The sequence below is a fragment of the Monomorium pharaonis genome, chromosome 6, assembly GCF_013373865.1.
Source record: "Monomorium pharaonis isolate MP-MQ-018 chromosome 6, ASM1337386v2, whole genome shotgun sequence".
Taxonomy (NCBI): domain Eukaryota; kingdom Metazoa; phylum Arthropoda; class Insecta; order Hymenoptera; family Formicidae; genus Monomorium; species Monomorium pharaonis.
Window position 1 is genome coordinate 9,557,923 of NC_050472.1, and position 26,155 is coordinate 9,584,077.

General features: G+C 35.3%; 2 protein-coding genes and 2 long non-coding RNA genes across 4 annotated transcripts; 3 read left to right on the forward strand and 1 right to left on the reverse strand.

The window, feature by feature from the left end:
• Positions 1 to 1,191: 1,191 nt before the first annotated feature.
• LOC118646238 (cyclic nucleotide-gated cation channel beta-1-like) lies at positions 1,192 to 3,215 on the forward strand. Its single transcript, XM_036288712.1, has 4 exons — positions 1,192 to 2,179; positions 2,255 to 2,386; positions 2,472 to 2,540; positions 2,621 to 3,215. The coding sequence occupies exons 1-4, from the start codon at positions 1,906 to 1,908 to the stop codon at positions 3,178 to 3,180; spliced, it is 1,035 nt and encodes a 344-aa protein (XP_036144605.1). The 5' UTR covers positions 1,192 to 1,905; the 3' UTR covers positions 3,181 to 3,215.
• On the forward strand, positions 3,186 to 8,301 carry LOC118646236. Its single transcript, XM_036288705.1, has 2 exons — positions 3,186 to 3,397; positions 4,344 to 8,301. The coding sequence occupies exon 2, from the start codon at positions 4,823 to 4,825 to the stop codon at positions 8,264 to 8,266; it is 3,444 nt and encodes a 1,147-aa protein (XP_036144598.1). The 5' UTR covers positions 3,186 to 3,397; positions 4,344 to 4,822; the 3' UTR covers positions 8,267 to 8,301.
• A 6,632-nt stretch (positions 8,302 to 14,933) lies between these two features.
• LOC118646239 lies at positions 14,934 to 16,648 on the forward strand. The gene is made up of 3 exons (XR_004963774.1): positions 14,934 to 15,743; positions 15,829 to 15,913; positions 16,015 to 16,648. It is a non-coding gene; the product is annotated as an uncharacterized LOC118646239 (long non-coding RNA).
• Positions 16,649 to 18,162: 1,514 nt separating this feature from the next.
• On the reverse strand, positions 18,163 to 19,940 carry LOC118646240. Its single transcript, XR_004963775.1, has 5 exons — positions 19,643 to 19,940; positions 19,506 to 19,568; positions 19,237 to 19,440; positions 18,363 to 19,158; positions 18,163 to 18,238 (listed from the first exon to the last, which is right to left on the reverse strand). It is a non-coding gene; the product is annotated as an uncharacterized LOC118646240 (long non-coding RNA).
• Positions 19,941 to 26,155: the final 6,215 nt, after the last annotated feature.

Genomic DNA, 26,155 nt, shown 5'->3' on the forward strand with positions numbered 1-26,155 from the left:
ATACGATATTAGAACGGATCTTGATCTATAGGCCGAGGTGAAGCTGATGTTGATGTTTTTTATACCGACAGGATTCGGCTTTAATTTGCCATCACCGCGCAAGTACTCACTCATGAGATCCGTATGATCTTGAAATTGCAGCCAGGAGTCGACGTCGAAATTAATACCGTCGGCGTTGTTACCGCTTACTTTTATTAATGAAACGAAGACTCCCTCCTTCGTTGATTGTAATCCGACTTGTATTCTCTTTGTATGCGAGTTATTAAGGCCATACGAAGTGGTAAGCAGCATATGAAGCCTATCGTTTCTTCCTTCGACGAAGTTGCGCGTTCCGAGATTATCGTGAATCGCCTGGTTCGAGGGGTTATAATTAACACTTTGTTGCTGGTTGGCCATTGTTCTTTCTGCTTCAGTGTTGTATAAAGACACAGAAATGAAACCAGTAAGTGAAATAAGGCACGTAACTCTCACACTCGCAATTCAAAAGTTCGAGAGGGTTGAGGAAAACTTTGTTCGCGAGGTTAACGCTTCGTAGGAAAAATATCAAATAAATTCGCGTTTACATCACGGGAAATGCCCACACCTCTGTTTGTGACGTAATAAAAGTTGCGCACGCAAATGAGACAGTGGTGGGAAAACGTAAATAAATTTTTTATAAACTAAAATTTTATTTAAATTTTTAATTTTAAATAATTACACTACGATAGCTACACAAAAATTCAAATCACAAAGATTGAATGTAAAATTTATAAAAATTAAGTAATATTTATAAAACATTTTGAAATAAAAATTTATGTAAAAGTAACGAGTAAAAATTTGAATTCGGAATGTGAAGTAACCGTTAGAGACGAGACAAGATCGAACTTGCACGAACATGTATTCTTTCTTCTCGAAACTAATTGTTTGCTGTTGGTTGTAGAATAATAAAAAATGAGAATGCGATTCTTCATCGACTTAACTAAAATTTATAAAAATCTAAATATAAAATTTAAGAAAAATTAATTAACATCAATTAAAGCACACTTGGTTAAAAATTTAAGTAAAAAGTAAAAAATTTAGAAGGTGAATTACATACTACAGATAACTAGTTTGTGTATGATTTTATCTTTTAGCAAAATAAATTCTGAAAAATTATAGAAAATATATTACACATTTAGTTTTATTTTAAAAAAATATATATATGTTATACTATGGAAATAACTAATTTTTGCGCGAATTCTTTTTATGAGAAAAATAACGAATTTTTCAAGAAGATTCAGGCATACGAAGAAAAGTGGGAAACTAGTTTACCAATAAGGTAAGTAGAAAATCACGCCCACTATTCCCAATATTTTCAGCGTAAGATGGGATTATTGGGTGTAAATTTCGTGTTTTATGAGAATTCTCTTTCATGAGAAAAAATAATGAATTTTTCGAAAAAGATACAGACACACGAAGAAAAGTGGGAAACTAGTTTACCAATAGGGTAAGTAGAAAATCACGCCCACTATTCCTAATATTTTCTGTCTAAGATGGGCTTACAGGGTATAAATTTCGTGTTCTAACGCGTACAAGTGTTAGTTCTTGTACTTTCGAGTGAGCTGACTTATTCTTTAAGTCACTTGTACGAGTTTGTTGAGTGTGTGCGAGAAAAAATAGTTTGAGTGACCAAGTCGAAAATGGAACCGCGCGCGATAATAGCGAGATTTTTTATAATCGTATGCAATCAGAGCAAAAATATTAAAAAGCGCGATTATTTTAAGAATTTGTCTCGCGACGATGAATTTAATTATTCATTATTCGAGCGTTTCGCGGAAAAGGAATGTTCCAGCACGATACTGTGCTTGTTGTGCAAAATGGGATATTTCGAGGAAAACGTTCGGCTAATAGACATTATATCTCGTATCGTCGAAGCGCGTTACGCGGATGAACAATATTATGAAAACGACGCGAGTGGGTGCATCGCACAATTCTTACGACGTCGAGACGGGGTGCCGGAAAATGAGAATAGAGGAGTGTCAGGTAAGAAAAAATATAAAATATCTAATAAAGAAAAAGTTAGTATTTTATATTTTAATTACGAGTATTTTTGTAGGTGAGAGACCGGTAGCACTAGTGAACCCTTTTCGTACGCAGTACGGTCGCCTAAGCTTAAGGCGGCGGCGCGAGGCGGAGGTGGCTGAGGAGGCTGTACCTGCACGTAAGTTGGAAATAAAATTAATTTCTTAAAAATTTAGTTAGAAGTTTAGTACATATTAAAAGTTTTAATTTTTAGGGAGACGTCGAATCAGAGAAGCTCCTGTTGCTATTGTAGCACCAGCAGTAGCAGCAGTAGCACTACCACCACCACCTCCACCACCATCACCACCACCACCTCGCGTCATTCCCGTTGTGGATTTAGTGTCTGGTAATTATTAATTTTTAAATACAAAATATTACTCGAAAGTTAATGATTATTGCCATACTGTTTAATAATAAATTTATGATTTTAGATGACGACACGCAGAACGGGTCCGATGTTGTGCCGAGCTCGTTCGATTCAGCGGCGTTATTTACACCGGGTAAGTATTTTTTAATTTTCTATTTAATTCAGATTAATTCGTAAAAATAATAATAATAATAAAATAATGTTATTTTTCAGTACGCCAAGAAAAAAGAGAAAACGGTTGGATGGAAGAGGATACGATAGATAGAGTGTTAGCAGAGTGGGAGGAAGGGGAGATAGAAAGAAATTTTGAAGAAAGAGAAAACGGCTGGATGGAAGAGGATTCGATGGATAGAGCGTTGGCAGAGTGGGAGGAAGGGGTGCTGGAAAGAAATTTTGAAGAGAGAGATAATGAACGGGAGATGGAAGAAGAAGAAGAAGAAGAAATGGAAGATGAAGAAGAAGAAGAAGAAGAGGATGAAGAGGAGGAGGAGGAGGAAAATGAAGAGTCGGAGGAGGAACAGCAGGAGGAAGAGGAGGAAGAAGATAACGAGGATGATGACGAGGAGTCGGAGGAAGAGGAGGAAGAGCATGTAGATGAGGAGTCAGAGGAGGAGGAGGAAAATGAAGAGTCGGAGGAAGAAGAAAACGAAGAAGAGGAAGAGAGAGAAGAAGAGAGTAATGCGGAAAGAAATGAAGAGATGGGGGAGGAGGAGATAGTGTTACCAAGCACACTTGACTCGGAGGCGTTATTTTCGCAGAGTAAGTATTTATAATGAGATTTTTCACAATTCGTTACATTTCAGGTAAAAATAATATGCTATTTGTTAGTAGGAGAAATCGAGAATGTGAACGTTTCCTCCATTGAAGAAGAAAGCGAACATGGAGGGGAGGAAGAGAGAGAAAGTGCAATAGAAAAGGATGAAGGAACGCAAGAGAGAGAGGAGGAGGAGGAAGAGGAGGAGAGAGGAGACGCCACTGTAACGCATTCAGGTAATATAACAATATAATATATTATTTTAAAATATTACATATTATTTTCAAATATATTTTAAATATAATTTTAATTATAATATTAATACAATTTTAATTTTTTGTTAGAAATTACTTACACTCAACTACGGGAATTTTTTGGGGGGCATAGGAATAGGGCATAAAAACTGGAACCCTAGGTTACTATTTTGTTCTGTGATCTCTACGCCGGTTAATATTTTTAAGGTTTTCTCTACCTCTCAATTTTATAAATGATAGTAATAACAATACAAAAAAATACTGTACAGATCTTAAAATAAAAACAAAATGAATTTTAAAATTATTATTACCATATTCATTTACCCATGTAAATGCTGTGTATTTATTTGAAATTATTTTATTAATCTCTACTTTGAATAAAAACTTTTAAATTATTAATCAGTAAAATTTAACTTGAGAAAATTTTATAAATTTTATTACGCGGATTTATTACTTAAATAAAAAATTTTAATTAAATCTCGACGAAGTGTTGACTAATTAGCCGTTTTTTAAATTTTTGTCATATATCTTCTTGTTCGTCACTGAAAAATTATATATAATAAACTTAATCTTTTTTGTGTTAAAATAAATAGAATAGAGTGTAATTTTTTACTTAATTCTTACACGAGCACAGAGTAATATGTTAAAAAATTATCGATTTAATTAATCACACGTCAGAATTATCTCATCGTTTACGTTAACTGTCTAAATCAAGTGAGTAAACTAGATTAGTTACTTTAACGCATTTCGTCTAACGTTGGGGTTCCAGTGAAAAATAAAATAAAATAAGATAAGGATAAAACAGGTACGCTACCTTACTTACAGGTGCGTTACCTTACTATGATATTTCCTTGCCGTAGCAGTAAAAAGTTTTGAAATTAGAAGAAATAAATTAATATAAAAAAATTTACAATATTCTATTATTCAGTCCAAACTGGCGGTGGTGTTGTGCGAACTGTCGACGAAGACGAGGCCACCCTAAGTGGTAATGAAGCAGAGGAAGGGGTGAATGAAAATTCCGGCGTTATCCTCGTGCAGCCGTCGCAACAACAACAGCTACAACATCGACAACAGCAGCAACATCGCCAACCAGAATTTAAGTATATAGAGCTAAGAGCGGAAAATTCTCGGCGGTTTAGAAATTTTAGGACGCTTGGGAGGAAAGCGTCTTTTAAAATACGACCGATTCCTGACGGCGCAAACTCGTTGCGATGGTTAGAAAACGCGTTTTGCGAGGTACACGCGTACGTTATACGCTCGAGTGCTCCGACCGATTACGTCGGTCTAACATTTTATTCGGCGGAGCTAACTCATGGACCGGCCGGCTTATCATTCCGACCGGCGCGAGACTTAACTCCCGAGGACATATGGCGCCTCGTGAGTTCGGTAGCGCAAAGTGCCGGCGGAATGGACGTGGCGCAAAATTTTTCGGTGAGCGTCTTTAGTGTCATGGTCCCGGTAGGTCGGGGACGCTCATCGAATAAATTGACGCGCGAAGACGTCACGAAGCGATCAATTCTCCAAATTAATAACGATGATAATCTGTGTCTTCCTCGCGCTTTGGTGCTATCTCGGATACATTGCCAGCGGGGAAATGTGCGGGAGGGAGAATTACATAGACTGTGGAATTCCGTAAGATGTAGGACATCGGCGTTACAGCGAGAATTAGCGATGGAATTAACACGTAACGCTAGTGTCGTAGTCCCTGAAGAGGGTTGCGGAATTCCTGAGATTGATCGCTTTCAACGGTTTTTCGCTACTGAAAATATTGCGATCGTGATATATAATTTCAGTACTTTCGGACGTGGCGAGAAACCGTTGTACGACGGTACCACGATACTCGGCGAATTAGGACGCGAACCCTCATTTCGCCTTAACATTATGTACTACGAGGGTTCGCGTCACTATAACCCGATATTGTGTTTGAAAGCTGCAGTCGGTTCACGCGGAGGGTATTGCGTCGCGTGTAACGTAGGCTATCGTCCGGATAAGGGGCACCGTTGCGCGAAAAAATGTCCACGGTGCTACGCAGCGACGCATTGCGAAAATCTCGATGTGGCGCTCGTCAGATGTGGAAAATGTAAACGCAGTTTTTTCGGAGAAAGCTGCTACAATCGTCATCGCAAAAGCAATTCGTATGACGGCAAATCGTGCGCCTCCGTCTGTGATTCCGTTAAGATTTGCGACGGATGCGGACGGTTTGTAAAATCGGAATCTGAGCACAAATGCGACGAGACATATTGTAAGACGTGTTGTTCGCTACAGTCGACAAACCATCGTTGTTACATGCATCCTCTTCGCCGCAAATCCGTAATCAAAAATCCTGGCGAGGGGACGAGTACGGATGAACGACTGGAAGATACATGTAATAAGAACAATGTCGAACGTGCGAACAATCGGGACAAAGGTCGCGTCGCGTTTGTGTTTTATGATTTTGAAACGCGACAAGACGAGGTGCTTGAAGCTAGTGAAAACACTTACCTTCATGTACCGACTCTCTGCATCGCTCACCAAGTCTGCGAAGCGTGCTCCGCGGTAGAGGAAGACGCGGCGCGGTGTCGTTGGTGCGGGATACGTGACTTTGTGTTTCGGGATGATCCAGTGAAACAATTTGTCGATTTCGTAACACGCCCGACAAAATGTTTCAAAAGGATCGTCTGTATCGCGCATAACGCGAAAGCATTCGACGCGCAGTTTATATTAAAGCACATAATAGAAAGAACTGAAATGACTGAAAAACCCGAGTTGATTTTGAACGGGACAAAAATAACCACGATAACACTTGGGCGTGTTAAATTTATAGACAGTGTAAATTACATGCCCATGCGCTTATCCGATTTACCCAAGGCTTTCGGGTTGAGGGATACGTCGGATAAAAGCATATTTCCACACCTTTTCAATAGAGTCGAAAACCAGACATATGTCGGTCCGTTACCCGACATTCAATATTTTTGTCCCGACCAAATGAAACCGGAAGAACGCGAACAATTTTTAGCTTGGCACTCAAAGATGATTAACGAAAGTTACATCTTTGATTTCCAACGCGAAATTGTTCGCTACTGCCGTAACGACGTAATCATTCTTCGTCGCGCCTGCATGGAATTCCGTAAAATCTTTTTAGAACGTGGCGACGTGTGTCCCTTCGAGGAATGCACGACTATTGCATCCACGTGTATGAAAGTTTTCCGGAAAAACTTTTTACGCGAGGGTGAAATAGGCGTGATTCCGGCAAAGAGATACAGGAACGCAGACAAGTCATCGCAGAAAGCTCTGAGATGGCTCGTGTGGATAGAACGCGAATTAGGACAACAGATTATTCACGCGGGGCGAGGACGGGAACAACAGATTACAGGCGCGAAAGTTGACGGATATTACGAAACAGTGATTGATAACGAGACGCGACGTTACGTATTACAGTTTCACGGTTGTTTTTGGCACGGATGTCCAACTTGCTTTCGCGTTATTTGCGATCGTCCGCTTTTATCCACGAATCCCGAAGACACCATCGACACGCGTTACAAACGTACTCTCGCGAGGACGTGGCGCCTTCAAAGGTTAGGGTACCGCGTAACCGAAAAGTGGGAGTGCGACTTTGATCGAGAGGTGCGAGAAAATTCGGAAATTAACACATTTTTAGAAAATCACGCTATATTGAAACACGCACCTCTCAATCCGCGTGACGCGTTTTACGGCGGACGTACGGAGAACATCGCGACCCTTTACGAAGTTAAGAGTACAGAGAAAATGCGTTACGTTGACGTATGTTCTTTGTACCCTTTTGTATTAAAAACCGGTGCTTTCCCGATTGGTCATCCCGATATTTATATCGGAGAAGAATGTGACAGATTAATTGGGACAGCACCGAATTTTAATTTCGACAATGTAGAGGGTCTTGTCCGCTGTAAAATACTCTCACCGCGCAATCTTTATCATCCGGTGCTCCCGGTCCGCGTTAACGGTAAATTGTTATTCGGTTTATGCCGTAGCTGCTGCGAAACCTTTTCGAAAACGCACTGCACTCACGATTCTCCCTCCGAACGTAAATTTGCGGGTACATGGGTATCCTGCGAATTGCGCAAGGCTGTCGAGAAAGGTTATTTCGTGACGGAGGTGAGCGAGATTTGGCAATACAAAGTCACGAAATACGATCCCGGTAACCGGCAGGGTGGCTTGTTTGCCGAATATATAAATTGTTTTTTACAATTAAAGCAAGAAGCGAGCGGGTGGCCGAGCGAATGCCAGGACGACGACGTAGCTAAGAAACGATACCTGAGGGAGTATGAAAAAACCGAGGGTATCGTTTTCGAAAAAAATAACATCGCTCGAAATCCTGGTCTTCGTTCGGTTGCTAAGCTTTGCTCAAATTCTTTCTGGGGGAAATTCGGCCAACGAGTCAATCTGCCTAAAACCGAGATTGTAAAATCATTCCAGCATTTCGTGACTTTGCTCACCAGTCCTGAGCACGAGATAACCGGTATATTACCCGTAATGTACGTTTCGTGGCGGCTACGCGAGGAAGCGGTCGTAGCTTCGCCGATAACTAACGTCGTTATCGCTGCCTATACGACGGCACAGGCGAGGTTAATATTGTATAGTTATTTAGAAAAATTAGGAACAAGAGTCTTATACTGTGACACAGACTCGTGCATTTATCTAAGCTCTGGTGCTCCGAACGAGTACGAACCACATACGGGTAACTTTTTAGGCGACATGACGAACGAACTCGATTGCTATGGCAGCGGTAGCTATATTGAGTCGTTCGTATCGGGAGGGCCGAAATTTTACGCTTATGTGGTTCGTAACGGTGCTAGCACGAGTCAGTCGTGTAACTCGCACGCACGCACGCGATGAAGGAGAAGCGTAACGTTTGTACAAATAGTGCAGCGAAAATTGCCAGACGTTCGATCGGAAAGAGAAACGTCTGTCTTCTCGAGGCCGTGTGTCATCTGAACAAAAACCAACGGGCAGCTTTTCTTCGAACCGCGGACGAAAAATTTATTCGCTGTATCCACGAATGCGTTTTTAATACTCTCAACGGTAAAGTCCCACTCGAACGACGCGAAAAAGAACGACTGTTGAAATATAAAACGACCCTACGACGTATCGCAAAAAAACGCGGTAATTGGAAGTCTAAAAGAAAGCTATTGTTACAACGAGGAGGATTTTTACCCTATATTATCGTCCCCATATTATCAGCTTTATTATCACATTTTATCGGAGGGTAAAATCACAGAGCGATGGAAAGAGCCAAAAAAATGGTCTTGATTTCTACGGAAAATCTCGAGAGAATGCAACGACAAGAGCAACAGCAACTGTCGGTGGAACCAATGGAGAATTCGCTGTCACAAAGTTCAGGAAACATCACCGGAGATAATAATTCTGTACGAACTCCTGGAACTCTGTTGACTCGGCTCGATGCGGAGATGAGTCGCGTGCTTAATTTGTCATGGCCACGCAACATGGATGAAAGATGGAAAATGTACAAGGAGGCACTTTGGCGGTATCTTCATCTTATTCGAGTAGCGCGCAAGCGAAAAGCCGTTCGGAGTGCGGATGAAACCAGTAGCAACGATACGCGAGCTGAAGAAGGAGACGCTGACGACAATGACGACGACAATGACTACGACGACGACGATGATTCAACGATCGTATTTCATGAAACTTCGTCAATTTCCGGCAAACACCCTCGGACTAGTGACATAGATACTGTAAAGGAAAAAACCCGAAAAGTAATTCGTAATATTCATGAGTTAAAAAGTGTCGAAAAAATATTGGAAACGGTCCCGAAAACTTATCGCACACAAGCTCGTATGCTAATGCGTCATTTGCAAGACGAAGCGGTACCCGACAGATTAAATTGGGACGAGAAGGGTATCGTGACTATAAACGGCAACGTCGTGAAAGATTCCGATATAACCGAACTGATAAACGACGCGGTGCGTGAAAGAAAAACCGTGAAAGCAACGGGAAGAGATCAGTTCGCCCGATTACTGCGTAGCTTAAATACACGTACGGCACTGGTGGGAAATAAAGAATTATTAAAAGCAGTCTACGGAACTTCAATAAACGCGAGACCTCAGACTTTGGCGAGTTCCACACCTAATATAACGCGTTCGCCTCCAAAAAGACGCTTACTCAATTGGAGTACGGTGAAGAAACAATAATGTCAGAACTTGAAAAAATCTATTACGATCCGACGCATTACGCGGAATATTCCGCTGTAGATAATCTAACACATGCTGTTAAGCCAGATTTTTCGCGTAACAGAGTCACGCGCTGGCTCTAATCACAAGACGCGTACACGCTACACAGACCTTTACGGCGAAAGTTTCCACGCCTGCATTACAATGTAACAAATATCGACGACGTGTGGGAAGCCTATTTGATCGAACTGCGGAATCTCAAAAGTTACAATGATGGATATTCTTATCTACTCGTGATTATCGATGTGCTCAGTAAATTTGTCTGAGTAGAGCCGTTGCGGGACAAAACGAGCAATAGCGTAATAAAAGCTTTTCAACGCATACTCTCGAGAAGCGACGGACGCTCACCCGTATATCTGCAAACGGACAAAGGCAAAAAATTTGTCGCACAAACAGTGCAAAAGTTTTTGAAAGAAAACGATATCCGTTTTCGAGTAACGCGTAATCCTGATATCAAGGCCGCGATCGTTGAACGTTTTAATAGGACGTTGAAGGAGAGAATGTGGCGGTACTTTACGCATAAAAATACACGACGTTACATTGACGTTTTGCAAGATATCGTTCGTGCGTACAACCATACCCGTCACTCTTCCACCAAAATGCAACCGACGATCGTGACGAGAAAAAACGCGCGAATTGCACGTGAAAATATATTTCGTCGATGGAACGTTAAAAATCAAAGTCGTAAAGCTAAATACCACGTTGGCGATCTCGTTCGCGTCAGTAGAGCAAAAGCTACCTTCGAGAAAGGATACGAGGCAGGTTGGAGCGAGGAGATATTTTGTATACACCGTGTTCTCGAGTGGCGAAAACCTCGCGTATACGAACTGAGTGATTTAGTGGGTGAAGTCATAGACGGTATTTTTTATGAACAGGAATTAGCTCGAGTCGAGAAGAATTTGCGGGAGGACGAGTTTATTGTCGATCAAGTAATAAAAAGTAGAGGCTACGGGAAAAACAAGCAGGTACTGGTCCACTGGCATGGTTATCCCAGTAAGTTCGACAGTTGGATACCCGCTTCGAATTTAATCACTCTTCAAGATGCGTGAGGACAAATTTTACATCGTTCTTCCGAGCAATAGCAGTACGCGGCATTTTCCGCATAATAAGACGTCATCTTTCACCACACAATTACCACAGACTTTATCTTTGCATGGCGAATGGGAAGTCGGGCTTAGTGAGATTCAATTTCCTAATACTTTCCTCCACATAAATCACGGGGAAAACACCCTCAAATTTGTCGATATCAATCCGAAGGACAAAGACAAGAAAGACATTAAGTTAACATCGACTGAAACTGTAATAGCAAATGGTATTTACAAAGATATCAACGAACTTTATTCCACAATTAATTCCGCGTGTAAAAAGGCCGGCTCGCATTTTCATTTTGAAGCTCGTACAGAGGAAGGATTTAAAACTTTTATCAGCCTCACATGTGCAAACAAATGTGAAAAAAATCATTATTTAAACGTTTCCGACAATCTTTTAAAAATAATCGGTTGCAGAAACATGCTGCTTTCCAAGAATGGATATTTTTACACAGAGCTCACGGCATTGAAACCTAATTCCACAAAAGATTTCTATACAGCAAAATTTATTATCATTAGTAAACCCGATTTGGCTTTCTGGAGTAAAAAACCTCATAGTCTGATACGTGGAATCCCCGATAAAATGTTCGTTTATTGTGGTATTTGTGAACCTTACATAACCGGTGATGTTAAGTCTCCTCTTCTTCGAATAGTTCCGATACCATTGAACGCGTTTAATTACACGTACGGTGCGAATCAGACGTCATATTTTTCTCCTTCACATTACATACCTTTACGAAAAACGAATTTCCGTAAGATCGAAATAGATATAAAAGACGCACTTGCTAAAAGTATATCATTTCAATCCGGAACGTTAACGGTGACGTTACACTTTAGACGTTATCAGTAACTTGAACGTTAAAAGTAAAAATTAATAAGTCATTAATATGATACCAGAGGAGGAAGAATATTATAATTCAGCAGACGCCCGTGGGGGAGGGATACCACGAGTTTTCGTTGGTTCGCCATATCAGCGCGGACACGGAATCGAGAGTTTTCTCGGTGGATTATTCAGAAAGGCACTTCCTTACTTGAGTAGAGGTGTACGTGCGACCGGTAAAGAAGCTTTACGTGCAGGTATTAACGTGATAGACGACGTTGAAAATAATACTCTTTTGAAGGAGGCACTCAGAAATCGATTCAAAGAATCTCGAGGAAATCTCAAAAAAAAAGCAGAAGAGAAAATTAAAAACCTAATGAAGGGATCGGGATATAAAATATCGTCGAAAAAGCTGCCACTTCAGTTCCCTTTCGTTAGTCACACTGGTCGCTTCGCGGCAACAAAGTCGGCATCGCGTAAACGTCGGACAAACAAAAAAAAAAAAACATTAAAAAACAGTAGGCGGAAGAAAAAAACGGTTAAAAGATTGACGAAGAAAAAGTCTCGTTCGGTAAGAGGCAAAAATAAAAAGACTTCCACTACAAATCGTTGTCGTCGTGTTAGTAAGAAGCGTGGAGTATCCGATATATTCTCATAATTCACGTCAAAGGTCTCTGTGCGAGAAATAAGCATGTCTTTTCTTCACACTCATTCCAGTGAGTGCTTAAAGAGTGAACTCGATCTCTTCTTGTTACCTCCCACTCAAACCAGCATAGAGAGTTCGCAATGGATTTATTACAAGCCTGTGACATCACTCGCCGACGATGCACCTATAGAATTTGTCATACCCGGTCACGGGGAAGATTACTTAGATCTCACGCATACCATGTTAAGTATTCGGCTACGGGTAGAAACCACTCCTCTCGCCGGTGAGGAGAAAGATACGACGCCCAGTGACTTCATCAAAGTAGGTCCTGTAAATCATTTGTTACATTCCATGTTCAATCAAATTGACGTATATTTTAATCAGAAACTCGTGTCACCTCCAAACAACGCTTACGCGTATCGTGCATACATCGAAGCATTATTAAACTATGCTTCTCCCGCAAAATCCTCTCATCTGACAGCGTGTCTATGGGACATGGATACACCCGGTCTCATGGACACTCACGTAGATTCCTCGGCACCAAATAACGCTCTCGTGAGACGAGCGCGTTATATTCAGGCAGGACAGGAGTTAGATCTCTTAGGTTATCTTCACTGCGACATTTTTATTCAGGATAAATTTTTAATTAACGGAGTAGAAGTTAGAATGAGGCTCGTACGCTCGAAAGATTCTTTCTGTCTAATGGAATCTAGTTCCACGTCAAAAATTCGTATTTTAGACGCTAGTCTACTCGTAAGAAGAGCAAAAATAAGCCCCGGTGTATTACTCGCTCACGCTAAAATGTTGAGTAAAACAACTGCCAAGTATCCTCTAACGAGAGTAGAGGTTAAAACGTTCACGATACACTCCGGGCTCGTAGGAGAATCGATAGATAACGTGATCCTCGGTCAACTACCGAAACGCGTAATTGTCGGTTTTGTTGATAACAGAGCGTTTAATGGAGATAGAAAATTTAATCCGTTTAATTTCAAAAACTACGATATAAATTTCTTTTCGCTATACGTCGACGGTGTACAAATTCCTAGTAGACCGCTACAGCCGAATTTCTCGAAAGACGAACCGCTCTACGTCGAAGCCTATCATACGCTCTTTTCCGGAACTGGCATTCACTTTTTGAACGAGGGTAATTCTATAAGTAGAAACGATTATGCCGATGGATATACACTTTTCGTTTTCGATCTCACTCCCGATTTATCCGCAAATTGTGCCGAACATTGGAATCTCGTGAAACATGGCAGTCTACGATTAGAAGTACGATTTGCAAGAGCATTATCCACGTCTGTTAACTGTATCGTTTATGCAGAATTTGATAATGTTTTAGAAATCGACTCTTCTCGTCAAATTATCGTCGACTTTTCCGGCTAGACTTTATGTCTGATAGACGATAAAATTGTGTGAAAAATTATAACCACCACCACTACCTTCAGCAGTACTATCATCAATTAACCCCACCACCGTCACCAACGCTACAAACGCACTTTTTCGCTGATATTTTTAAAATCATACGAAGAGAAATCAGTTTTCTACGAGACACGAAGACAGTCACATCGATTTAAAAGAGTGAAGCAAGCAAGCTGTTGATTATAACCATGGACATAGTTATTGACATCCAAGGCTTTCGGGATAGCGAGGGAAAATTTATTCCTAAAGAGATCGCAGTTGTCGCACTCGACGCAGCAATTATCGGCCATTGGATTACACTGCCTCCTTGCTCGTTTGATGAATTACCCGAAAGTTCAAGACGTGAAAACAATTGGCTTTCACAGAATTACCACGGTATCGAGTGGTTCGACGGTGAAGCTAATCCCAAGTTTTTTGTAAGCCAACTACGTGACATTACCCGCTGGGCTTGCTGCATCTTTACCAGAGGCCATGAAAAAGCAAGTTACTTGCGTGATCTTCTCTCCAGAAACATATATAATCTGGAAGCAGATTCTCCGGCATACAAATATTTGCCTGATGTCGACGAGTACGGTCACCGCTGTACTCATTACGGACTTCGAGCTAACGCAAAATTTCATTGTGCGTTACGTAACGCTCACAAATTAAAACGTTGGTTAAACGAGCTATCCAGCCGAAACTCGAGTCACGCCAGTCTCTCGACTAACGACGACGTCGTCGACGAAGAAAAAGAGGGAGAAGAAGGAGAAATCGTACAAAACGTAGAAGTAAAAGTCGAAGAAGTAAAAGTCGATCCGACAACAGACGAAGAAAAAGAAAACGAACGCACGGCTAAAGAGAACCCAGAAATTACGCAAACGATTCCACTCTCCCGGTCGTCGCCTTCGTATGAATTCACTGGAAATTTTACGTGCGTTGCGACAACTGAATGCCAAGTATGTCGGCGTCTATCCTGCAGACAGACTACCGAGGGTGTGGACGAGATCGACAGCAATCGTCGCTAACACAGACAATCACAATCAACCTGGCAAACACTGGGTCGCATTTTACGTCGATGAACGTGGAACAGGAACATATTTCGATAGCTACGGATTACCACCCTTGGACTCCAGATTCCTCCTACGACTGCGACGAAACTCAGCGAAGTACCGATGGAACACCGTGCCTCTACAAGGATTACTCTCACAAACTTGCGGACAATACTGCTGTGTTTTTCTATATTTTATGTCTCGTGGTTATAATCTTAATCGGTTTCTCAATTAATTTTCTTCCGATTGTGAGCTCAACGACAGACGAATAGTAAAAATATTTAATAAAATTTTTTCGTGTAAAGAAATAAAAAAATGTGTAAAATCTCAAGCGTGCTGCCATGTACAATTTTGTATTCCTAGAAAGTAAGCTATATTAATAAATATTTTATTTGTAATTTTAAGCAATGTCTATTTCTTTCTCGCACCCACTCTATAATATATATCTCTTTCCTATATCCGAGTCAAAAATTATACTCGCACCTGTTTTTACCTTAGTTATCACTATATAATAGCAAAAAGTTCTCTCTCTCGCGCTTACAAAGCATACTTGACCTATAAACCTATTGACCCATTTACAAAAACTCGTACCTGACCGAGCCGCACCCCCGCTGGGTAAAAACGCTCGGCACTAAGATCTGCTTTTTCCTATTCAAAATCCAGTAGTATACTCAGGGCAGCCAATCAAGGCTCGGGGCAGCCATGGAGTGCCAATCAAGACTCGGGGCAGCCATGGGATATCCAATCATAACCCTCCGTTCAAAATCGTGACGACACAAACTCAGGCTACCCATTCAAGGCTCAGGGCAGCCATGGGGTGCCAATCAAAACACGTCGTTCAAACTCGTGACGTCACAGCGTCTAGTCTTCCCCACCAGGCCCAGACGGGGGAAGGGGGTTAGGTTTGACACCACTCGGAGGAAGAGTGGAGTTAGGTTTGACATCAGGCCGAGAAAAAAAGAAGTTCGGGTTTGTTTTGATGCACCATGGCTGCCCCAGACAGAGGGGGAAGGGGGCAGACACCCCCCGCTGTGAGGGCGAGGAGTGGGGGTTTGTTTTGACGCCCCATGGCTTCCCCTATACTACTACTGGGACAACTCGAGGTCCATAATTTGGCATAGGTACTTAATGTATTTCAAAATAATTACAATAATTATTTTAATATTTTGTATTATTTTACAATTTGCAGTTTTTTGTCTTTTTTAGATTGGAATTTGTGTTTCAATTAAATATAAGCAATGTAAAGGATTGCGATTCATTGAAATTTAACAAGGAGACTAATCCATGTTACGTAAGTGTTTAAATGTAAAAGTTAAGATTTTTATAATGACATTTAATTATTCAATAACGTTTTAATATGTGTAATATTAATAATCTTTTATAAACTTTTAGAAGATACGTGGAATTTAGCGCAGCTATTGCAAGTGTAGTTGAAGGATTTCCTCGCGAGAGGACAAAAGTGCCTATAGATATATATTATCAACAGATCTACACAAGATGTAAGGCCAACTATACAAACTGATAGATTTTGAATAGACATGAAACCGTTGCCAGAAAATACAACGTTTACACAAGTCATGAAAACTGAAGATTTTACTTGTATTGGAATACAAACTGGAAGACCATAATAACAAGACTCCGATATAAATAAAATAAAATAGTTGTATGTATTTTCTTAAAGTCCAAATACAATGAAAGTATAATGAAAATACACTTATATACTTTGTTTATTGACGAAGTAAGATTTCCGTAAGAAAATAATACAAGTACTAAAATAGAACTAATAACGCAAATATTGTCAAAACTATAATTAAACATTAAACAGATAAAATTGCACAAATAAGTATTAATATAGTACAACGCGAAATACTTATCGCCTGTAGTGCAAATTTTCAGTCGTCAGCATCAGCAAGGTGATCTCGTTGATGCTAGCGGATGAAAACTTGCACCATTGCTTATCACTTACATTGTATAATGCATACGGTGTATCACAGCATCGTAAATAATACTGTTGTTTTGTACAAAACAATGACTTATATCTAAATCTTACTTTAAGTCTAAAAAAAGAACAGAAAAATGTACATCAGAAAATGTATATAGAAAATTCACATTTTGTACATACTTGTGTCAAATGTAAGATGTATCACTTATATTCTTTAACGAAAAGAAAAGAAAGCCTCTTTGGAAATATCAATCGTATCAAATTATGAATAGCACTTGAGATATAAAGCACACGCGCACATATATTTACATATATTATTTTAAATTTGATAATAATTACATACACACTGTTTTGCTTGTAATAATAAACTACTATATAATTTTTTAATAAAATAATAGAATTACAATTAAGTTTTTTAATTATAAATGTTTAAATATTTACAATTACAAAACAAAGAATAAAATTTTGGCAAACACGTATTTAACACATACATAAAGTGTTCAACAATAGATAGGATAAACTTTAAGCAGTAAACTAAGATAAATGTTAGAAATAACAAAGTTACGACTAAAAATTTTTTTCTTTAATTATAAATATTTAATTATAAACATTTATGTAAAACGTTCCTACAAACTCTAGATTACACAAATGCAATACTAAGCAATATTAAATTGGCTATAATTAAAACTTATTTCAAGTATTGAAAGTGTTAGTACTTTTAATGCTTAAAATAAGTAATAATTACTCGCCAATTTAATATTGCCAAGTATTACATTTTATAAGAAAATACATCATTTTATAAGTGAATATTTTTACGACGATATTACAATTAAAAATAACATGTTTGCCGAAATTTTGTTGTTTTTCGTTTTGTAATTGTAAATACTTAAACATTTATAATTAAAAAACTCAATTGTAATTTTGTTATTCATAGTTTTCAAGTTATTTTATCATTTATAGTCATTAAATAATTTTGAATTTTTTTCATACTTGTCAAATACCCCTGTGTATACTAACATTATTTTATTAAAAAATTATAGAGTAGTTTATTATTACAAGCAAAACAATGTGTATGTAATTATTATCAAATTTAAAATGATTATGTTACTTTGAAAAATTAAAACATTTTTCTCTTATGACGAGATAACTCGAAAGATGCTTTCAAATTGCTCTTTACGAAATTGACGTTGTTATCGTTATTGCATGTCTTATTTTGAAATACAGTAGTAATTATAGTGTTTTGAATTTACGAACATTAGCACACAATAACGTTGTTCAAAAGTTATTTTTTAACATTAATAAAATAAATTCCTTTCAGTCTCATTTCGTTGTATTTTATTCACCTGCAGCAAATTTTAATATATATCGAAAAATTTTTGTGGCTTGCGTCGATCTCTGTTCGAAGTACGTGTTGCTGAAACAAACGCATAATTTATTTGAAGATAAATGTAAAACTTTAAAGATATTATTATAAGTTATAAAACTTACATTTTAGATCAAAATTTTCGATTGGCTTAAGTACTCGTCGATTTTTCCAATTTATAATGTCTTCATCAGAAAGTCGCTTTACTTTTATTTGAGGTTCTAATGATATATGTTTGTTAGTAAATATTTTCTTTGTTTTAGAGTTTCCACATTGTTTAGAATCATTTGCATTACTAGTCAATGATTCTTCTAAAATACAAGCATACTTTAAACAAGTTTTCTTTCAGATTTCAATTTAAAAGTTGAATATATATTTCAATTTAAAAATTGAATATATTATAAAAGTTGAATTATATATTATTTGAGTTTTTACCTGATATATTATGACTTTGAGTGTATTGATACTCATCTAACTTGCTAATAAACGTGTATAAAAATTGTTGAAGAGATAATCTGCAAAATATGGTATATTTAAATATTAATATAGAACAAATGTGAGCATGAACATTAGTAACTATAATTATAATTATATAAGAATAAATATAAAGGGTAGAAATAAATATAAACTAAGTATAAATATAAGTATGAACCTAAATATACTTTCCATGAATCAAATCAGTTCTTGCTTGAAAAATTTTTAAGTCTCTTTCCAAACTTTTTCGTGATCTTGCAGATTGTATCTCCTGATTATTATTTAAGCGTTCAAAGTCAATTTTTTGCTTCATTATAAAATTGTTTAATTTCTCTACAGTTGGTAAAGTATCCATATTAATTTAAATTAATAATTAAGTTTAAGTTATAAACGCACGCATGCGCATATTGTTTTATCAATTTCTAATATACATTACCTAGAAACAACCATATATTAGGATGACGACCACATAATTTTCTATTTATCATTTTGTGGAAGCTTTCAATGACATTATTTGTACTGATTGGAAACTGTATACGCTTAGCTTTGAATACTCTGATATTCATACTTTTTCAACGTAAATTAAAAATTGCTTTATTTTATCATAATCAGGATTGCTTTCTTCACAGACATTGCACAAAATGTTATAGGCTTCTGTAAAGTATTCTTTTGGTAGGAACGGTAATGTCATTGTCATAGACAATATAATATTTGGAGAATTGCTTAAGCCTAGATAATTCCATTTTGTTTGCAAAGCCTACAATAAAAGCATTAAGAACACTTTTTTTAATACATATAATATGATAACACATTTTTATAATATAAATTAAAATACTTGATTTAGATGAAACCAGCATCCATGTATAACTGCATTGGGAAAATATTTTTTCATTGCATTTATTGCTGCGCAATCATAATCTGTCATAATGGATTGCAGGTTTTCTTGCAGTTCAGGCACAAATTCTATTATTTTCAATCAAATTTTTTCATAAAGATCAATAGTATAAGTCTCACAGAGAACAAATATTGCTGCTATAATCTATAAAACATGTAAATGTTGTTACAATTATTTTCTTTTGATTACATGTCCTAAAAAAAATTTACCTTGTCCATGTAACGTATGCAAATCATATAAAGTTGATTAAGCGAAGGTGCTCGAAAAACAACCTACAATAAATTTTTTTACATAAAAATATTAATAGAAATGTAATGTGTATAATATGTATAATTATTGAACTTACTGAAAATGAACCATCACAATAAATTTCAGTAGATGAATTGAGTGCTTGAAGCAATTCATTATTAGAGAACAACAATGCTTTTTTTCCATCACACGAAGTTACACATCCTTTAAAAACATGACCTAATGGTGCATAATGGTTTAACTCATCAACAAGTATAGTTATAGAATGTGGCAATTTTGGTCTGTTTTTTGTTCTTTCATTATTCAACCAACTTCTAATTGATTTGAAGGTAATAAGTGGAGCTACTTTAGGATTTCTAGGAAAAATTACAGTTATTTAATTATTATAAAATAATTTAGTAATTTATAAAAATTAATATTTATATATTATACTATATGCCATATATCATGTATATATATGTTATTATATGTTAAGGAGATGCTGTCCTGTTTTACCGATTATTTTGATTATTTTCAATTCACTAATCTTTTAATTGTATTTACAGAATTAAAAATTCTTTTCCACAATTAAAGTACAGACGGTAACATAATACGCATGTAAAAATTTTATATAAAAAACAAAAAAAATTTTCAATTTTTTAATTTAATTAAATCTTTTTTTCATTTTTTGTATAAAACTAGAACACAACATTGCGCGCGCTTCGCGCGCGCCACTTAGCATTTTTATATTGAACATTGCACTTATTCTTCTTCTGTAATATTACTCTCACATACTTTATCATATTTAATGCCCTTCTCTATCTCACGCTCCCTCATTCTCCCTTTCCCCCTCTCTAAATTATTAATTATATTATTAATTATATTAATTATATTATTTTCATATTGTTCAATATTACTCTTACACACTTTACTTTCTTATTTAATCCTCTTCTATATCTCTCACGCTCTCTCATTCTCCCCCCTCCTCCCCACCTCTCTCTCTCTCTCTCTCTCTCTCTCTCTCTCTCTCTCTCTCTCTCTCTCTTTCTCTTCTTCTTCTACCTATCACTTAATTCTTGCAATTTTTTTAAACTTTTTATTTTTTATAAATATCTATATAAACACTGGCGCAAAAGAAAACGAGACAAAAGTTTTGACCGATTTTTAGGCAATCTTCAAAGTGATGCAACTTTGCGAAAAATCATCTAAATTACATGTACTTTTTTTAAATTAAAGGGCAAAGACTCTACTTTGAGAATCCCTAGGTGAAAGTTTGATTTGTTAAGTGCTAATATAACATATAGTATTGCATTGAGTAGGCAGTCCTCAACTACATATCTCATTGGATACATTACATTTTTTTGCAGTGTATATATGGTTTTACGTCCATATCAGCTATATTAATTGATTTTGAAACAGCTATAAGAAAATCAATATATCTACCAGTTTGGAGTCAATGTTAATTACAACCAAATAATATATTGATTTTCTACCCCTGACATTCATTAATATTATGTAAATTTTTATTTTTATTTTCTGTATATACCTCTTTAATATTTCTTTTTTTCTTTTCTTACTCTCTGCTTCCTCTATTTCTTTTTTTCTTTTTTTAATATAATGTTTATTTTCTTTAACCTTAAATAAAAACATTTATATATGTTAAAAATAAAAACGCAATTAAGTCATTAAAAATTCAAAATTTTGACAAAACAAGCTTTACAGCTTTTTAAACAATTATTAAATACCTATCTCGTCTTTCTTCCTTTTTTCTCTCCGCTTTTTTATGAAATGTCTTAATGTTTATTAATTTAAAAGAATTATGCGTTTTGAATCTTTTCTCTCTTTTCTTTTTTTCTCTCCTTTCTTTATCTTTTTCTCTTTCTTTAATCCTCTATCCTTTATCTTCTGCAATTTTGAATAAAAAACGTGTAAGTATAATTTTATAAATAATTACATAATATTATATAAAAACATTTTTATAAAAAATTATTATTTACTTAATTATTTTAAATTTTATTTTTTATTTTTTTTTATCTCACGCTCTCTCACTCTCCTTTTCTCCCTCTCTCTCTTTCTCTCTTTCTCTCTCAACACAAATTATTAATCATATTTTTATGTTGTCTATATCTATCCTCTATCTTCTGCAATTTTGAATAAAAAACGTGTAAGTGTAAGTTTATAAATAATTACATAATATTATATAAAAACATATTTTAATAAAAAGTATTTACATATTTTTTTTAAACTTTTTTTTATAAATACACACACACACACATATATGTATGTATTTATTTAAAAAAAAGTTAAAAGAATTAAGTAAATAATAATTTTTAATAAAATATATTTTTATATAATATTATGTAATTATTTATGAATTTACATAATTTTACACACACACACACACGCGCGCGCACGCACAAATATACACACACAGAAAAAAATATAGTCAATAATATATGTAATTGCGAGCTGCTAACTTACAATAATATTTACTGTTAATGCTCTAACACTCTTCTTTTTCTTCTTTCTTACACTCTCTTTCTCTCTCTCTCTCTTTCTGCTCCTTCTTTCTATAGAAGTCGCTGTTTCTCCTTCTGTTTTCTTTTCTGCTTCTTTTTTCAACAAAAGTCGAAACTCTCTTTCTCCTACCAATCTATTTCCTTTCCTTCTTTTTTTCTAAAAGATTATAAAATTTTAAAGATATTATTGTTATTTTCTATATATATTACATTATTACTTAATATATCTTAATATTATATAAAAACATATTTTAATAAAAATTATTTACTTATTTTTTTAAAACTTTTTTTTTATAAATACACACACACACACATATGTATGTATTTATTTAAAAAAAGTTAAAAGAATTAAGTAAATAATAATTTTTAATAAAATATATTTTTATATAATATTATGTAATTATTTATAAATTTACATAATTTTACACACACACACGCGCGCGCGCATACACAAATATACACACACAGAAAAAAAATTAGCTAATAATATATGTAATTGCGAGCTGCTAACTATATAAAATACTCAATACAATAATATTTACTGTTAATGCTCTAACACTTTTCTTTTTCTTCTTTCTTACACTCTCTTTCTCTCTCTCTCTTTTTCCGCTCCTTCTTTCTATAGAAGTCGCTGTTTCACCTTCTGTTTTCTTTTCTGCTTCTTCTTTCTACAAAAGTCGAAACTCTCTCTTTCTCCTACCAATCTATTTCCTTTCCTTCTTTCTTTCTAAAAGATTATAAAATTTTAAAGATATTATTGTTATTTCCGAGAGAGAGAGATTATATTATTACTTAATATATCTCTTTATTACTTACCTTATTACTTCACACTTTTGATATAACCAATTTTGATTTGAAAACACAACTGTCAAACACAACTGTCAAACACTACGAAGCATGCGGCTCAATGATCAGCGAAAGAACCAATCAGCATCGCGGATTAAAGGCAACAATTCTTCGAGACTTTCGAGATGACTTCGATACATTCGATAAATAAATAACATATCTTTTTTAGAAAAGGAGAGGACTAGAACATGCACGCGCTTCGCGCGCGCCAACTGTTATTTTTTTATTTGTTATTACTCTGCATAATAAAATTACTACCGCATATAATATATACACAACTTGTTTATTTCTTGTACTTCTCAAACTTTGGAAGGGGGTTACATGGCATGATTACATATTTACATAGAATTTTTAACAACTATTTACGCTCATTTCTCGTCTCTAATACATTTTTCATTCATTTTGTACCTATATCAATCTCTGATAATATTTTACTAATAGAGAAATTTTGTTACCATTTCTGTAAATAATTTTTATACGGTTGTAAAATTCATCGTTTTAAGTTAGATTTTCCAGAGAAATAACCATCAAATCGACATCAATTTGATTTAATCAATGCAATTTATATCAATTCTCTCTTAATTTGATATCAATTCGATGGGTTATTTTTCACCGAGTTATGCGTGTTACTGTAAAATTGGCACCGCAAGTTTTCATAAGAGTTCTACTTGCACCCCAAGTAGTTCTAGAGTTTCTGATAAATTTCAGAAATAGTTCCGTTGATTTAGTTAAAAAAAATGAAATTTTAAAAAATGAGGTGCTAACTTCCCGTGGCACCTCATTAATAAAAATTGAACGTTTTAACAGCAGTTCTACTTGCACCCGCAATAGTTCTAGAGTTCCTGATAGATTTTAACAATAATTCTGTACATTAAATATATTTAAGCAATTTTCTAATTTGGCTGTTGGCACCGCACCACAAGAGTAAAGTACCACTGTCTGGCGAGTTCCAGCCAACTTTATGGCATTTTCTAACAATTTTGCAATAATGTTCCAAAGCTTTTTGTAGGTTTCGTCGACAGTTCCGGTCTTTAAGCATTCTTAAACAATTTTTTTATTAGACGGCTGGCACCGTATTAAAAGAGTAAACTCTTTTTTTATAGCGAGTTCCAGACGAGTACATAGCATTCTCCATAGCAATATATTTCTACAATAGTTCCAAAGCTTTTTGCAAGTTTTGTCCACAGTTCAGGCCTTTATGCATTTTTAAACAATTTTTTATTTAATTCTGGCTCGTACTATTAGATATGAATACTACGTTATTGTATTTAAACTTCAGCCAATTTTATGGTATCTAATATGTATGTGTTAGTAATGTAATTGACATTTTTTAAATTTTAGAGTTGGGTTAGTTAATCTATTTTTTTAACTAACAAAGGAACCTCGCGAACCCGAAAATTCTGATTTTAATGAAACTTGGCATAAATGTAGAGGGGGTAAATACATGAATTTAGGAATTTTTAGTTGGTGCTTATAAACGGTTTGAAGGGGTGAAACCACCTTTCAAAGTTGAGACGTTTTTGCGTTTTCTCGATATATCTCGCAAACTAAACAAAATATATAAAAATGTTTCATACAAAAGTCTTACAGTATAAATATTTCTATTTAACTGTGTTATTTATTTTTTCAAAAAAAATTTATTTTTCAAAAAGTTTTTTTTTGAAAAAATTTTTTTTTTAAATAAATAGAACAGTTAAATAGAGATATTTATACTGTAAGACTTTTGTATGAAATATTTTTTTATATTTTGTTTAGTTTGCGAGATATATCGAGAAAACGCAAAAATGTCTCATCTTTGAAGGGTGGTTTCACTCCTTTAAACTGTTTATAAGCACCAACTAAAAATTTTTTAATTCATGTATTTACCCCCTCTACATTTATGCCAAGTTTCATTAAAATCAAAATTTTCGGGTTCGCGAGGTTCCCTTGTAAGTTAATGAAATTTAATTGATTATGAAATTAATTCTATTATGTTAAAAGTTACGTAAATATATACTAATTCTATTAAATTTACGTTAAGATTAATTTGTTTGTAGTTAAAATAAAAGTTAATTTTGAGAAACTTTTTTATATTAAATTAAAAGGCCATATGATTTGTTTAAGTTAAATTACCAACATAATTACAGTATTGATCGTCAAATATATTTAATTTTAATATAATATTTTATTTGTAAATTAACTTACAATGTCGCTCTATTGTTAACCAGTAATTCATGACATGTATAAATACTTATCGTGAGAGGTTTAGAAAGAGGTTACGTATAAATACAATTGTTAGTCAAATGAACTGTCGACAAAACCTACAAAAAGCTTTGGAACTATTGCAGAACTATTGAAAAATACTATGTACTCGTCTGGAACTTGCTATAAAATAGTAGTTTACTCTTGTAGTGCTGTGCCAGCCGTCTAATAAAAAAATTATTAAAAAATGCTTAAAGACGGAAACTGTCGACGAAATCTACAAAAGCTTTGGAATTATTGCAGAACTGTTAGAGAAGGCCACAAAGTTGGCCGAAATTCGCTAAACAAGAGTACTTTACTCTTGTAAAGCGGTGCCAACAGCCAAATTAAAAGATTGTTTAAATATATTTAATGTACAGAACTATTGCTAAAATTTATCGGGAACTTTAGAACTATTACGGGTGCAAGTAGAACACTACAAGTGCTGTTAAAACGTTCAATTTTTATTAATAAGGTGCCAGGAAAAATAGCACCTTATTTTTTAAATTTTATTTTTTTTAACTACATCAACGGAACTATTTCTGAAACTTATCAGGACCTCTAGGACTATTTGGGGTGCAAGTAGAAATGTCATGAAAACTTGCGGTGCCAACTTCACAGTGACTAACACAGTGGGTCGTGCTGTAGCTAAAGCGGCTCACCGCTTCTTTTAGTGCGCTCTCTTTCGTACAAATTGAAAAATTTGTATTTCGTTTATCCACTCGAGATATCCAAAAACTATAATAGACTTTATTTCACCTTTATTTTACTGTTCTTTTAAATTTTATTTTTTTTATCTTAAATAATTTTCTTCATCTTTTTGTGCATATAAATATTTAGTACACAATATCAGGTTTTTTGGTTTAAAAAAAAAAAAAAACAGTTATATGATCTTTTTATATTAATAGATCCTTTTTATTATTTTGTGCATAATATTATTAACATAAAACTACTTTTTCTATTTTTTTTTAGATCTTTACTGTCTTTTAATTTTTTTTTCCTTATATAATAAATAAATTCCTTCATTATTTTGTGCAAAAAAGTAT

Excerpts from the sequence above, each read along its gene's own strand:
- LOC118646236 (XM_036288705.1), top strand. The coding sequence starts at position 4,823 with ATGGACGTGGCGCAAAATTTTTCGGTGAGCGTCTTTAGTGTCATGGTC.
- LOC118646238 (XM_036288712.1), top strand. The coding sequence starts at position 1,906 with ATGAACAATATTATGAAAACGACGCGAGTGGGTGCATCGCACAATTCT. Across the intron at positions 2,387-2,471 it reads CGTTGTGGATTTAGTGTCTG|ATGACGACACGCAGAACGGG; the intron begins GTAATTATTAAT and ends TTATGATTTTAG. Across the intron at positions 2,541-2,620 it reads AGCGGCGTTATTTACACCGG|TACGCCAAGAAAAAAGAGAA; the intron begins GTAAGTATTTTT and ends GTTATTTTTCAG.